Source organism: Patiria miniata, unplaced genomic scaffold, assembly GCF_015706575.1.
Source record: "Patiria miniata isolate m_02_andy unplaced genomic scaffold, ASM1570657v1 HiC_scaffold_24, whole genome shotgun sequence".
Classification (NCBI taxonomy): Eukaryota; Metazoa; Echinodermata; class Asteroidea; order Valvatida; family Asterinidae; genus Patiria; species Patiria miniata.
In genome coordinates, this window is record NW_024037063.1 from 12501734 (window position 1) to 12516694 (window position 14961).

Genomic DNA, 14961 nt, shown 5'->3' on the forward strand with positions numbered 1-14961 from the left:
ACCCTCGGGAATTTACGAGAGTTCTACTTGGCCTTTTTATGAAGTCATGTTGCCAAATGTTTAAATTCTGAAATTAAAGCTATGACAGTCCGTGCACTTGTTGTGCTACTGAGCCCAAACAAAAATGAAATGAAAACAATTCTCGAAAACAAACTTTTTTTCTTAAGAATATTCAAAATACTTGAACAAAGATCGTACAAATTCATTGCCTATTGTATTTTTGGGAAGAAATTTAGAGGACAATTGAATTGCCAACATTTAGTTATCCAAAAATTTTGGAATCTTGTGACAGCACATCTTGGCTGATATCTGGGTTTTTTTTTTATTTTTATATATTTGTCTTAAAGTTACAGAAAAAGAAATCATTAAACTTTGAATAAGGTAGAAATCTCACAGCATTTTGACCCTGTGGTTGAGATCTTCATATTTTATTGTGGTTCCGAAATTGAATCCCTAAATTTGGGAATTGCCTGCTTTTCGCTGAGGCACTACAATTATTCGACGGTTCTTTCTGTCCTGTTCCATTCCAAATTCTTACTGAAAAAAACAACAAATCCATCAACCGTCTACCCATTGCACAAATCCACCTTTAACATTTTGCCTGTATCCATCCCAAACGCCTTTATCTATTCATGTCAAGGCCCACGTTTGCCCCCGCTTGACTAAAACAAGTGGCATTAACATCTACGAACTGCGAGTGCCCGGCGATTTAATCAGATGTAGCCAGGACAGCGTTCCAACGCAAACAACTGTTCCCCCTCGCCTGGACAAGGGAAGAAGGGGGAAACCTTCGCCGCAAACACAGCAATTTATTTGATATTAAAAAGGACTCCAACACCTCCGAAAAACAGAATTAGACTTCAATTTCGGCTTGCGAGGCCGTCAGCATTCAGTGGGCTAACAAGATTACGACTTCTTTTTTCGCCTCGGCCTACTGTGGGTCAAATTGTGCTGCTGCGGCAAGCCAAGTGTTGCACGTGTCTCCGTGTTTCACGGAGTACATGGGGTGGGAGTTAAGAGGCAAAAATTGTCCTGCGTTTTCTGTCTCCGAGGCTGTGATAACATTTAGCGGATGCGTTGCAACCTTCGCGGAGGCGCTTGATCGTGTAGAACCAAGGAATCTGATTTTGGGGAAAAATTTATTTTTGCAGCTTTAGGGTTTTGTTGCTCTGCATAGACTTTTGCATCCCAGAGGGCAAATTTAAATTGTTCCAATATTAGCAGTTAGGACTGTATGTATAATATTTGCAAGTCGGAAGACTTTGTGACATGCAATTTTCTGAGTGGCTTTGTTTGGACGCAAACTGAAATATTCACACACTGCGGCAAATATTGTATGATTTAAGTGGGAAAGATTCCTGCATGTACCGTAGATAGTACTCAAAACTTTAGTCATGGTGGTACATCATTTGTAGAATATTCCTATAAAATGTGGGTTTTTTTTACTGTAATAATAATGATAATAACTAATTCTTGAACAGTGCCAAATCTGTCAAAATTTACGCTCAAGGCGCTGTTGGAAGAAAACTCAACCCCCCCCCCCAAAAAAAACGATCACATTTTAAGGAATGAGAGGTTTTTCAAATTACATGTGCAAAAAAGAAAAATTCATAAGCCAAAAATAAAACTAAATATCCTCACATCATGAAACTGTATAACTTTTCACTCCTTTCTGAAGTCCCAAAATTTGTGAAAACCTTACCACCTTGGCACCTTCCTGTTAAAAAAAATAAAAACGAAGCTATTCGGAGTCGATTTGGAGGCATAACCATCTAAGAATGCTCTCAAGCCAAGACAACGTCGCGACAGCGATTAGTGGAGGAGTAAAAAGAAAACATTACGCTCATCGTCAGTGTCTGAAAACCCTGCACCGTACCTGAACGCCGCAGTGAAAGCAATTCAGGTATGACAAAATACAAAAAAGGGTGAAAAGAAAGGAAAAGAAGGCGAATTTGGTGAGAAGGAAATTTGTCCAGTGGCCGGAATGTTTGTTTTGGGGAGATCTGGCGTCCTCGAAGATGCCAGGAATGGCGCCAAGACAGAAATCGGGGGACTAGTCTGCCGTATCCACGGCGATACTTGAGATTGCCGGCAGATTCATGCTTGGAATTTGACGAGTTGAACGAGTCGGAGAGAGGGAAGTCTTTACTCTGCGTGTCAGGTCACTTCTTCACTATTTCACAAAGTTTCTAAATAAAGAAAAAAAAGTGATTTCGGATGCTGGGTGCTTTGAATAATTCTCAGAAAGTATCATTCTGTGAGTGGCAGTGCAAGCACCATAGGCTATGATACTTCATGAAACAATTTATGCCAAAAAAGAATGCCTGAAAGAAAAGAGAAATCACGTTTTTTGTTTAGCCTTGTCATGAGAGGCTCACTTGATTGTCCCTCACTGAAATGAATACACTTATTCCTGGTTTACAAAAATAGAGATGAGCTCAAAGCTTGGATTGGAAATCATGATGATTATGCAAAAGATTTTGGAGTATCTCTGTGTTTCATACATTTATCCAAACTTTGGGACAGAAACAAATCTCTTTAGTATTGACTATTGTTTATGAACCATTATAGACTTTTTGGTTGTTTTTTTCTGGAACCCTTTCAAAAATCTGGTTCATACTCAGAGCAAAAGTGTAAGTAAATGCTGCGATGATAACACCCTCATAGCTTTTCACCAATCCACGTCGAATAACGTGTTAACACGATCTGGCTGTTTTTATACGCAGGCAAGGCTGTTGGATTAAAACGTCAGGCGTGCCTCGACTCGCCTCCGGATGACGTCTTAACAAACTAATCCCCTATTTGTTTTGTACACACGCACAAAGTCCGAGAAGTCTGTGGAGGCAGACCGTGTGTTGAACTTGAGCAAGGCCGCTATGCATGGCCTGTTGTGGTACAATTGATGCTCCGTGGGCAACCGCAAAAAAGTTGAGGTTGCGGTAAGAAATATCGTACAAATACTGTTGAAATAACTCTTGCGAATCAGTATTTGTGGCGTTTGACTGTTTATCAAAAGTTGGCAGCTATATTTTCCCATATACGAAAATTGAAATGTTCAGCCCCAAAAATCCTGGCGCGAACTAATCAAGTCAATTGAGGTAAGGGATTACAGTGTAAAAATTGGGGAAAGGAGACAATATGGATGCAAGATGCTGAAGAACATGGATGTGTTTGTTTGTTTGGGTTTTTTTTCTTACAAAAGCAGACCATAAAGGTAAAGCTTATATCAAGATAGTCTCTTTTTTCTATATTCCTGATGATTATTTTTGTTAAGGAATCTCTTGTTTGAAAGTGAACGTGTCATCCCCGTTTCACAACAAGTCAGCATAATCTCAACATTTGATCTTGCAGTTTCCTGCTTGGAACAAAACAAGGCTGAACTGTTTTGATATTGCATCAGACTCCCAGGGAAATTTCGAAGCCACAACACTTCTGGACACAAAGGCGGCACACTGCACCAACCCCAATATTACCCTTTCATTTCCTCTCTGACCAAATATTTGGACCAAAAATAAAAAAACAAAAACAAAAAAAGTTCACTTGGCAGACATCTTTCAGAAGATCAGACAGGGTCAAAATCCCTTAATCGGGTTTGTTTCAAAACAAATATCTGTGACCTAACCAGGCTCAGTTGTTTTTCCGGTTGGTACAGAAAGTTGCAAGAGTTATAAATTTCAAATTGCACATTAGTGTCGGGCCGAGAAATCTGTGGATTTGAGTCTCATAACAACATTGGACTGTTTTTACTGAAACCAGAAATGTATAACAAACGCATTTCCCTTGAGATTTTTCGCTTCTATTATTACTACCATCATGAAAGGATTGCTGCAGTAAATCTAAAATCCAGACACAGGTTTTGAGTTGCTTTTTCTTTTCCTTATGAAGAGAAAAAGTAGACAGAGAGACTAGAATTGTTGGCAAGGTGATTTGTGGCCGGTGTGTGCCGAGTTCAGGGTGAGTTAAGTTCCAAGGTTTTATAAATGTTTTTCTTTTTTATTTAATAAAACATGTATGCATTTGCTCTGGCTAGCAAAGGCTTTGACAGGCTTCTCTCAAAAACATGCGAGTCCAATCCCAGAAAAAAATGGTGAGACTTTGATAACAACCATTGAATAATGCAATGAAGAGCTATCTATAGTCGTAAAGAACTTTGTGGTTTATTTGTTGCAGATGTTGAAGATGTCAGAAACTTTGCACACAAACCAACGTTCCCCTTAAAGGGGTGGGGCTAAATGCTTTTGGTTGGGGGGGCACTGAACAGATTTCACGATTCTGAGGAGGGATGTTTGAGTGGGGCTTGCATGGGCTTGCCATTTCATGGGAGTCCTCACTTAAAAGGTCTTGGGTTCATATCCAAAATGATGTACATAACAATCAGACAGTCAGGTGTGCTTCAACCTTTCTAGTCCCTATACCGCCCCAAACTGACCCTGCCTGTTACTCCCTGTAGCGCCCGAACTGCCAAAGCACTCATGGTTTTATCAATACTTGTGCATGTAGTACAGATGCTGAGGGTTTACAGAAAGGTTGAACTGCGATTATTATTTGAGTTGGCAGCAGCAAGTTACAGACCAACAAACCCGTAGTGACAGCTATTATCCACATACTTATCACCAATCATATCCAATTTGTCTGTCCTCTCGATCCCGCCAAACCGTACAAACTTTTTCGTCTGGTCTTCCCAGCTTTTTTTTTTTTTCCGATGCCAGGGTTGGAATCTTCGGACTTCTGCTTTTGCGATTTTCTCAAGGGTCCTCTCCTAATTTTTTTTCTTTCGTAAGATCAAGCCGACAGATCATCATTCAATTAAACTTGAATACCCGAGGAGTCTAGGTTTTCAATCGGGTCGTGAGGTACATGCTGTGAATAGAGGAACCAGGTGTTCATGTAGTTATTCATTCGCTTGTTATTTGGGGCTCAGGAATCAGAGTTTACTGGCCCAGCTAGGCCACAAGACCCTAGGTTTTTTCTTGCAGGATTTATGACCATCACTTCAGAGCATATTTGTTTTCTACGAGTTGCTCTTGATTTGTAGTCGGTGTCGGCCACAAGCTTTACATATTTCGAGGGGCAACTTAGTTGGCTATTGGGCAGAGAAACATTTTCCAATAAAACATGAGCTCATAACTTCTACTTTTTAGGTAACACAGTTGGATTTTTAGACGATGCTTTGCTAATGAAAAAAGACTTTTTGCTTAACGCTTTAGTACTTGTATAATTTGCATTTCCACCTTTATCAGATAAAGTGCTGGGAAGATTTTGAGCAGTATACAGGGAGTAAAAGGCAGTGTTTGGGTGGTGCAGGGAGTAATGCTTTATTCTCAAGCCTTTTTGCGAAATGTTTAATTTGACACAGATGGCACTTCATACTCCTTGCAGCACCTTCACTAGTTGTGAGTTGGCGTTTTGAGAAGCTCTATTTCTCCGAGATGAATCTTAAACCTTACTGACAGCGGAGCTGCGAGTATCTCAAGAAATTTAATAATCTTATACCAATGTAGAATATTTGTGGTAACTACAAAACTTGGCAAAAGCCACTTATAGTGAGTTCAAGGACTTATGATAGATCCATGTGGTTCAGATTAGAGATCAATGACATAATTAAAAAAAGAAAGTTGATATGACTTTTTATCTGTTTATCTTTCACCCACATCTTAATACCCATTTTGACCTTTATTCCCTGTTATAAACAATACAATCCTGATATGCAGTCCTATGCTTTATTTTGTTTTTTCTATTTTTTGACAACGCAACATGAAATATTCCACGAGGTACCCCAGGCTACTTTGGCTTTTTAACTTGGCCCGAGATTTACAAGGTATTTGCGGCCGATGACTATCAGCATGCGACTCGATCTTTGGCGCGTCGTTTAGGGTAAACACCAGGGGAGCGTGCTGAACTTTTACCGAGACGGTTTTCTGCTGCCTGTCGGGCAGTGAAAAACCAGGTCACACAAATTTAAAAAGATGGAAAAAATCTGGGTTTTGAGGTCTGCAACTGGCAGTTTTGGACAAGATCTTAATCGTACGACTGATGGATTGCATTTTTTTTACCCAAAAGTTAACTTTTTTTGGAGAAATATTTGGTGGGTTGGGTGTTTTTACTTAGGCTACAAATATCAAGTAAAGAACTTGGATTCAATTTTTTTTTCCTAGAAGGAATCGATGGGAGAAAGGAAACACTCGAAAAAGCCAGTTTTAGGTGTACGATACTTTGCCTGAATAGTGAATTGGTGAAGATCTATTGCCGAACCAAATACTTTTTGACACTACATCTGAATTAAAGGTTTGCAAATGAAATTAAAAGATTTTTTATACTGTTTCTCTAAACACCCGTGACTAATTTTAACAAGCAGACTTGTGAGTGAGACAATGTTTGCCAGGGATGGAAGGTAGAGCAGCTGAACCACTTGTTCAAAGGACTTTGGTTCAAACCTTGTTTCAGCAACATTCCCAGCAGGAGTGGATTTAGTACTGAAAGGGAAGGGCAGGATTATTCCTAGCAATGTAAAGCTAAGGTTTCTCCAAAATGACACAAGTGTGTCCAGTTTCTGAGGTGGGGTTAAAGCTGTTGAATATTAGTTTATTCCAGACAAAATCTACAGAAGCACTGAGGGACTGAGAACTCACTGAATGGGATTCGAACCAGGTGCACAGAGGCGAAAGGTGAGATATACACAACTTCCCCAGCCTTACTCCCCTTTGGATCCAAGACCAAAAGTAAAATGACCAGTTACCTGATGAAAAGGTGGTGGCGTTGACCAAAACGCTCTCCTGTTTTGTGCCGGCTGCGATGCTCTGCTCGGACACGCCGTTCTCGGCGTAGATGAAAAACTCGTAGGTCGTGTGCGAGGCCAGGCGACTGACGTTGACCTCCAGGCCGGGCAGGTCGCGCTGGCGGGGCGAGTATTCCGTGTCCGGCGGACAGAGCGGGCAGTCCACCCAGTACTTCAGGTCATTCCGGCCGCCGTTTTTGGCCGGCGGCTTCCATGTCAGCGTGACCACCGAGGACTTGTTGTCCACCATGGCCTGGGCGTCTCTTGCGGCCGAAGGGGGACCTGGATTAAAGCGATTAAAAGAAGATCAGGATTAACATGGGATTCAGAAGATCGGGGGTAATGGACTTGGATTAAAACGGTTCAAACATGCAAGCATAAGAGAGGAAAACAGAAGAAAGTTGATATTAAGGAACGAATTTGTCCATTGTAGCCCGGGCATCTTTGGCAGCTGTTAGGTCTTGGATTAATGAGATTTAAGATGTCGGGATTAACAGAAGATTAGAGAGGGTTGTGTGTTGGGATTTGTAAGACTTGGGTACTTATATGGTGGAGGCCCAAGAAAGATGTAAGATTGGGACTAAGCTGATAAACTGGATTAACCCTAACTCCCTAAGGATCTTTGCTAGGATGCATCCTCAATCCTGCAAAATCCTCCAACTGCCTCCATGTCAAAATTGCATACAGCCTCAATCCTCGAAAATGTTCCGTTATTTCTTGAATGTGGTCCTTGGAAGGGCGACCACTGCCTCAATCCTGCAAAATCCTCCAGCAATCACTGTCAATATGTTGAGGCAGAGCCAGTGACATCATGGAGCAGTACGGAGGATTTCAAGTATAAACCAGGCCTAAATTCATGCATGGCTGAGCATAAACAACACAAGGTCTTGCCCAAATCCTTGACACAGTACATCCTCCAAAATCAGCCACACATTTTTGCCTTAATAGCCTCAATCCTACAAAATCCTCCATTTTGCAAAGATGGTTTTGGAGGATTTGGGAAGGTTGGGTAAACTCTCACTTATCAAAATGAACAGCATTCAGATGAACGAATAAACAATAAGTTGAGCAGACAACAATGTGATGAGATGTTGCATGGGTGGTTTGCTGAATAAGAAAAGACCAAGGTACAGATTAGCTAATCAGAAGATTAACTTGTTTGTTATTAATAAATTCTAGTTGAACTTGGGTATTTAGAAAACCAAACTTTCAGGAGAACACTAACAATTTTATATTACACTTGGCAACACAAAAAAACAAAACTTTCTCCAAAAAAAAGAAATTGAAGTTTCCAAAGCGAAATACTAACAAATCTTCCAGATGTGTGAGTCTTTTTTCTTGAAGTAGAAGAAAGTTCCCACGCCACAATCTTCACTGAACCGAGGTGTATACCCAATTTAGGTGTGTTTACCCTCGCTCTAATGTAGCCGGAATTTGTGCACTATCGGCTTCAGTTACAGAGAGTGGTGTTGGGGTAGAAACTTGAGGCGTATTTGGTGTTTGGAGGGGGGGGGGACTGGGACCTGAGAGTGATGAAAATAGTTTCTTGTTGGCCCATGACAGGGTTCAATTTGAGAGTGAGTTTCCTTGAAATAAATGTGTGGCCTCGGGGTGTTTTGCCATTCCTTAAAATGTGCCAAATGCAGTTCCATACTAAGATTTGTGATCAGGATAGTTTTGTAGTAAACTGGCCACTTAAGACAAGAAAATTCTACATCTTCAAAAAATTATCCCCTCATCCAGGGAATAGATTAAATGCTGGGGCTATCTTTTCAGAGCAGTTCTGTTTTTATCTTTGAAGTTATCATTTCATGAAATTATTTTCTCTTTATTAATTTGTATATCATGACACTGTTGTATTTCAACATTTCTGTGTTTAAAAAATGAGCGAAAATGTGTATTGTATTCTTAATATATAACCCTGACCCTTACTAACAAAGGTACAATAATTTTCTTTGACGACATAATTCAAGGTAGCAAATGAACAAAATACATACATTTAAACACTCTCAAACTGTCCACTTTAAAACAGCAACACTAAAACTATTGCACTCGTATCTGTGCCTTGTAGATATTGATCTTCCTAAAAGCATATATATCAAAGAGGCCCATCTTCAAGCAAATGGGTTATTTCAGATAATATTCTATTTTTTTTAACTGAATGAAGAAACAAATCCAGTTCCAACATTTGACTGGCAGCTGACCGCCATATATAGATCCATTATCGATATCCTTAGTCCATCTCTGTGTGTGCGGCATCCCCCCCCCCCAAAAAAAAATCGCCTCCTGTTTCCCCTGTAATGCAGTGAAGAATTCAGTGGAGGCAAACACAGTAAGAGCTTGAGTAGTGCAGTAGGTAAAGTAATGTGATTGCAACGAAGTTGAAGAGCTCCCAAAAATAGCAGCACTTTTTGGGGAGGAGGAGGGATTCACTGTTAGATTCACTAGAAAGGTAGGTTGCGTAGCAAGTGTTCCGGTGAACAAATATTCGTGTTTCCAGTTAGTGCAAATATGACAAGACTTTAAGGGTTTTTTTTTCCTGATTGGGGGAGGGGAAGAGATAGATTGGTAGATGTGCCAATCCTATCAAATTTATGTAAACCAATTTTTGAAAAAGAAAACTCATTAAAAAAAATTGTTGTAGGCTTTATTAACACAGGCGGACATTTGGCTAACGGTGCTAAAAAACAACAATTCTGTGTTCATAGCTTTAATATCTATCTACACTATGATCTAGACAAAACCAAATCTCTACTCATGAATTTCACATGGAACCATAATGTTAGTGGAGTTTAGTAGCCTTGTTTCTGATGTTCTGAAAGTCAAATGAACCTATCAGGCTAAGTATGAATCTACTCATAGATCACTCTAAATCCTATAACTCTCATCTCAAAGAAAACAGCATAACCACAAAAGGCAAGAGGAATAAGTTTTTATGAATATTACTCTGAAAGGCCAGACCAAAAATGCACAGCGCTGCAAACGTATGTAAATGGGAAAAGATAAAGGGAATAATGGACAGGAAAAAATCCATATTTGAGAACTTCAAAAAGCTCCCCAACTTGAAATAAACCAGCTCTCAGATCTTTCCCCTGTCAGCATTTTTGAATCCCTTTTGTCCATTTCATAAGCATCTGTTAGTTGTCATAATTCACTAATCATAACCACAAAAGCAATAAGTACTCATGCCCCTCCCCCCCCCCCAAAAAAACCCTGAAATTGAACAGTCAGATCTGGATAACTTCAACCCGGATGCCCACATGTAGTTTTTACCAACTTCCTCCCCCTTTATCCACCCACAATACTCCCAAACCAGAAATGACTGGCATAAAAACCCTAGCCCACCTCAAAAGGAGGACTGAGGATGAATGGTGTTTGAGAAACATGAGGATTTTGGAGGATTTTGGAGGATTGAGGATAATAATGGTGTTAAAGCACGAGGAGTTTAGAGGATTGAGGATGAATGGTGTTTGAAGAGAAGGATGATTTTGGAGGATTGAGGATGAATGCATTTTCTGAGGCAGGACTGTCTGACGATTTTGATGGATTGAGGCGCTGGGTATCCTTCATTTTTGAACAAAAGTGCACAATTTTGGAGGATTGAGGATGGTTCCTAGCAAAAATGGACTAGGGGTTAGGGTTGAAATAGAAAAACTGGGTGCTGCACTTCAGAAATTCTCAGTCAGCATTATCCAACATTCTCAGTAAGAATTGGGGGAAAAAGGCTTTCAGGAAAACAAAAAACCATGTCTCAAGTAGAGTATAACCTCACAAACTCTTCCAACAGGCATGCAACTGGGAAGTGACCAAAGAAAGAGGAAATTTCAAGCTTTAAAAGACTTTTTACAATGTTTGTCCTTTAATGGCATAAGTGTGACGTTAAAAACGAGGAAATCAGCTGATCACAGGAAAAGGTGCACGCCTGTTTTTAAACTGCCATTAGTCTCATTGCTTCTAGTTTAAATCTACTTCCAAAGAAAGTACAGATATTAAGGCTATGTTTTGTATTAAGTCTTCCTGGTTTGTAATTGTTTTGTAACGTTATTCCCAAAATATCTGTAGCTCCTTTTTCTTTTAATCCAGAGCAAACTTGGTCCAAACTGCAAGGAGAATTATAAACTGGATGAGAAAAGATTCGGACAAGACATTCAACTTTTTCAATCAGGAAACTGTGAGAACATAAAATCCAACTGAACTTGACATACTCAGAATGCACTAATGGCTAGGAATGTGCGAGTCTTTTTTACAACTAGCATGAAAGAATTTTAGGATTGTCGGCCGACTTTATTCGATTCGTTCTGTTCTTTGGGTTTTATTGATCCGACTCATTGTAAATTAAGCCATATTTTAGCATTTGAACAATGCGGCGAGTCAAGTTCATTATTTACGACCGTGCCACCTGATCGTGTCACGGTTTATCAAAATTGTCCAGTTTTTACGAGCTTCTCCAGATATATAAATTAAATCAAAATTAAATTAACGCCCCAAACAATAAAACAAAAAATGATTATGTAGCGTCAACACATTTCTCTCGCATCTCAATTTTCAATTGCTTGCCGCTCGCTAGTTTTGTTGTAATTCAATTTTGGACAGGTTTTTTTTTTGGGCAGACCTGTGGAGATATACTCCCAAAGGCTCCCAAGTCGGTGCCTTAAAAAAAAGTAGGGCCTGTACAACATCAAGAACAGCCTGACCAAATTTCTCCTGAATCAAGGACTGAAAACAAAACCATAAGACATTGAACTTGGGGCTCTTCTCATAAACAGGGCCGAAGATGAAGGGGTCTACCTCGCCGTTATTATTCCCTGGGGCGGAACAAAAACTCACACCTCGGTCCCGATGATTTAGAATCCACCGGTACCCTTTCCCAACTGAATGTAGGTAACTGTCTGGCAATTTCTTTTGATTACCAGTTATTTTTTGGTTGTTTTTATATTTTCTGCCTCTGACTAATACACACCAGCTGTGTGGCTGTAAATTTTCCGAGTCCAGGATTTTTATTAAATCGTTGTCCCGAGCTGAACTATTTGCGGACAGAGAAGTTGGCTAATAAGTCTGTCAAAAATTGCACTAAACAGATACCTCGGTGTTGTGAGGACAAGAAATATAGCTCCACCCCAAGCAAGTAAAAATCATACAATAAATGTTGATGATATTTAAACAAAGACTTCTCATAACAGATGGTATTCAATCTGCACCTAATAAAAGTCACGCGATTTTTGAAATCTCTTGTGATTTTTAAAGGTTCTTTTTTGGTGGTGTTTTTTTTTTTGGGGGGGGGGTGTTTTTGAGGGGGGATGGGGTTGTCGGACAATTTGAGTTGACATGTATTTGATTTGAGATGCTTCTATTTGGACACCCTTCTTTGTTAAAATTTCATCAACATTTTATTGTACAATTCTAAGTTGCTTGAAAACAGGAGGTTTTTTTTCCCAGAACATCAACAGTATGATGCCAATAACCCAGATACTTTTGTGTGAAAACAACACTAGAAATTGGTCAACTTTTTGGTTGTTCTAAAAAACTAAGCAATGATGTTCCTTCTGTGAATTTTAAGTTATGTACATGGGTCTAAAACATACACAGAAAGGTCTAGCTAAGCATAATAAAGAAGCCTGCTGAAAACAATGTCAATTGTTGACTGGCTGGTACCCACTATTTCTTAATATGGTACAGTTTTCTTACATCATCCCCTACAGTTTAACTATCGATCTCCAAGAATTAAAAGGTTTTCTCTGCCGAATATTTTTCTCTCACAAAACTGTGGCAAATGGACAATATCATCCTGTCCGTGCAACAAGGTCGTATCTCCTAAAATATGCCATATGTAAAACACAAGTTTCAGAATGGCAAAAGGTCGTATCTCACTTAAAATAACCCGGATGTACACACAACGACCTTGTTGCACGGAGCGTATTCGTGCGAGATCATACGACTTTGTTGCAGAATGGAGTTACGACCTTCTTGCACTGACACGACGATATTTTCAAAAGTGTATAAGGGATGATCTGCCCGTCCTATAATATTCCACCCACCTGAACTTTTCACCAACTTGAATTCTCCCCCCCCCCCTTCTCCCTTTAACGTAGTGTCAGTACGCGAGGCACGTCATCGCGCCATTAGGGGAGTCCACTCTAAGTCTGCTACCCAAGAGGAGAATAAATGTTTGCCAAGAGATCTGCGATAGCGATGGACCAAAGCAGGGTTATTTTTCTTTCCCTGCATCTGTTGTTGAAACAGGTGGACTCGGAGATGCCATTCTTTCAGTTTCCAGAAATTAATTCTGATCCTGTTTCCCTATAAAAAGGAAATGTCTTTTTTGGGGTTTAACATTTGGTGTTTTTGTGTTAATTTCTCAGTCTAATTTCCAAATGGGAAAAGTAAATTAATGTTTAATGTGACTTGGATTTGGTGTATTTTCAATCCATTCTGGTGGAAATAACATACAAAATGACATGAAACAGGTTTTGAAAACTCTGTTCCTGTGTTTTTGTTTCAGGCTTTGAAACCCGTTCAACTTTTCTTCTTTTTTTTGTGTTAAAACAAAAAGTTGAAAATATTTACTTTTTCTGATTGCTGTCAGAAGTTTCTGCAAAACTGAATTAATTTCTGTGTTAAGCAAGTGTCTGAATTTGTTAAATTGGCACAAACGATTGTCACAAAGGATTTTACAAAAACTTTGCAAAAAAACGTTCTGAACGTCTTTAAGAAAGCTCCACCCTCCAACCTTTGCTCTTGGGTTTTGAAATCCCAATAATTGCTTCCGACATGACTGCATTTCCGAGCCTTTGTGACACCACTCGGGGAGGGTGCTTTGTAGGGATTGACCCCTGACCCCGGGTCAACCCGGGTCACGAGAGGTCAATCTGGTTCGCCAGCACACCTGCTTGTCTTGTCTGTCAGCGGGGCTATTAAGGGGTATCCCAAGAGTGCATTTTTGGGGTGGAGAATTTTTTGGCATGATTCATTGTGTATGTGTGTGTACATGTAGACACAATGCACATTCAACTTGCAGACCATCTATATTTGAAATGTCGTCAAAACTTGGAAGAGACAACTAGTCTTTTAAATATCCTCACACCGTTTATCACTGTGGATCCTGTGGGATGATCCAGTGGTGTGTGTAAGCTCATGAAAATTCGGGGGGAAAACAGGAACATTTTTCAGTTGGCATGTTGGCATATTTGTTGGCTGGAAAGTAAGACACCACTCTGCACGCACTCCATCCACCCTCCTCAGTATTCTTAGATGATACAACTTTGCCCTAATTTACTGGCCCCAAGTTCAAAAGCTCTTAATTGTGACTTCTAGAACACATGCCATGAGAGAGAATGAGAGAAGTGAACAAGACAACAAATTACTCAAAATCTCTACTCTGCATCCGAGTGTAAGCTTATAGAGATCCGTTTTTAAGAATGCATAAAAACAGCCATACACAGAGGAAAAAAAGAAAATCTCTTACAATGAACACACTTTGCCTATACCACGTCCCTATCTATGTACATACCAAGTTTCAACCCAATCAGAGTTGTACACACAATACACTGTGCAAAACTTGCCTCAGCATAGTGACATTTTGCATAACAAAATTTTAAGGCAAAAATGTTTCCTAATGAAACTGAAACACACACAGTGTATTTATCTCGGTCGTTCACTACATTGTCTTGCCGCAATAAATCCATAACGAACATTTTTTCTGTAACAAAGTATTATACTTGATGCCTAAGATTCTGAATTGAACCCCCCACACTTCATCTCTAGCCCCGCCCCTCTTGTGAGTGGGGATACCTACCGGTGCAAGCGACTTCGGGTCCTTCCTCGGCCAAACGGAAAAAGTTTGGTATGCAGGTGCACTGCCGGGTGGAATTGTGGTCCGCATGGCTCTTGGCTGGGCACGGACTGCAACGATCGGGTCCGACGCCGGCTTTGTAAGTCCCCACAATGCATGCTGTAAGAAACAAAACAAAAAGAAAAAACACAAATTTAGAATTTTGTCGGAATACCTGAATTACATGAATGTTCAGGTGAAAAAAATCTCATCACATTTCTCAGCTTTCTGGAGCTTTATACTCCACATTAATTGTGAATAGCGCCCTCTGTTGTCACCTTTTGTCCAACCATTTATTTTTCCACACACTGAATGCACCAATGCATGCACAGATGTTGGTAAGAGAAAAGGAAACGTT

General features: G+C 39.9%; 1 protein-coding gene across 1 annotated transcript in view; it reads right to left on the reverse strand.

Annotated features, from left to right (window-relative positions):
• Nucleotides 1–14690, reverse strand: part of LOC119731530 (ephrin type-A receptor 8-like) — a 33227-nt gene extending 18537 nt beyond the window's left edge. Inside the window, exons 1-2 of the mRNA XM_038204704.1 lie at nt 14568–14690; nt 6737–7057 (exon numbers count right to left, since the gene is read on the reverse strand). Of these exons, the coding sequence (XP_038060632.1) occupies nt 6737–7025 (289 nt within the window). The 5' untranslated portion in view covers nt 7026–7057; nt 14568–14690. The remainder of the gene's footprint in view (nt 1–6736; nt 7058–14567) is intronic.
• Between the last annotated feature and the right edge of the window lie 271 nt (nt 14691–14961).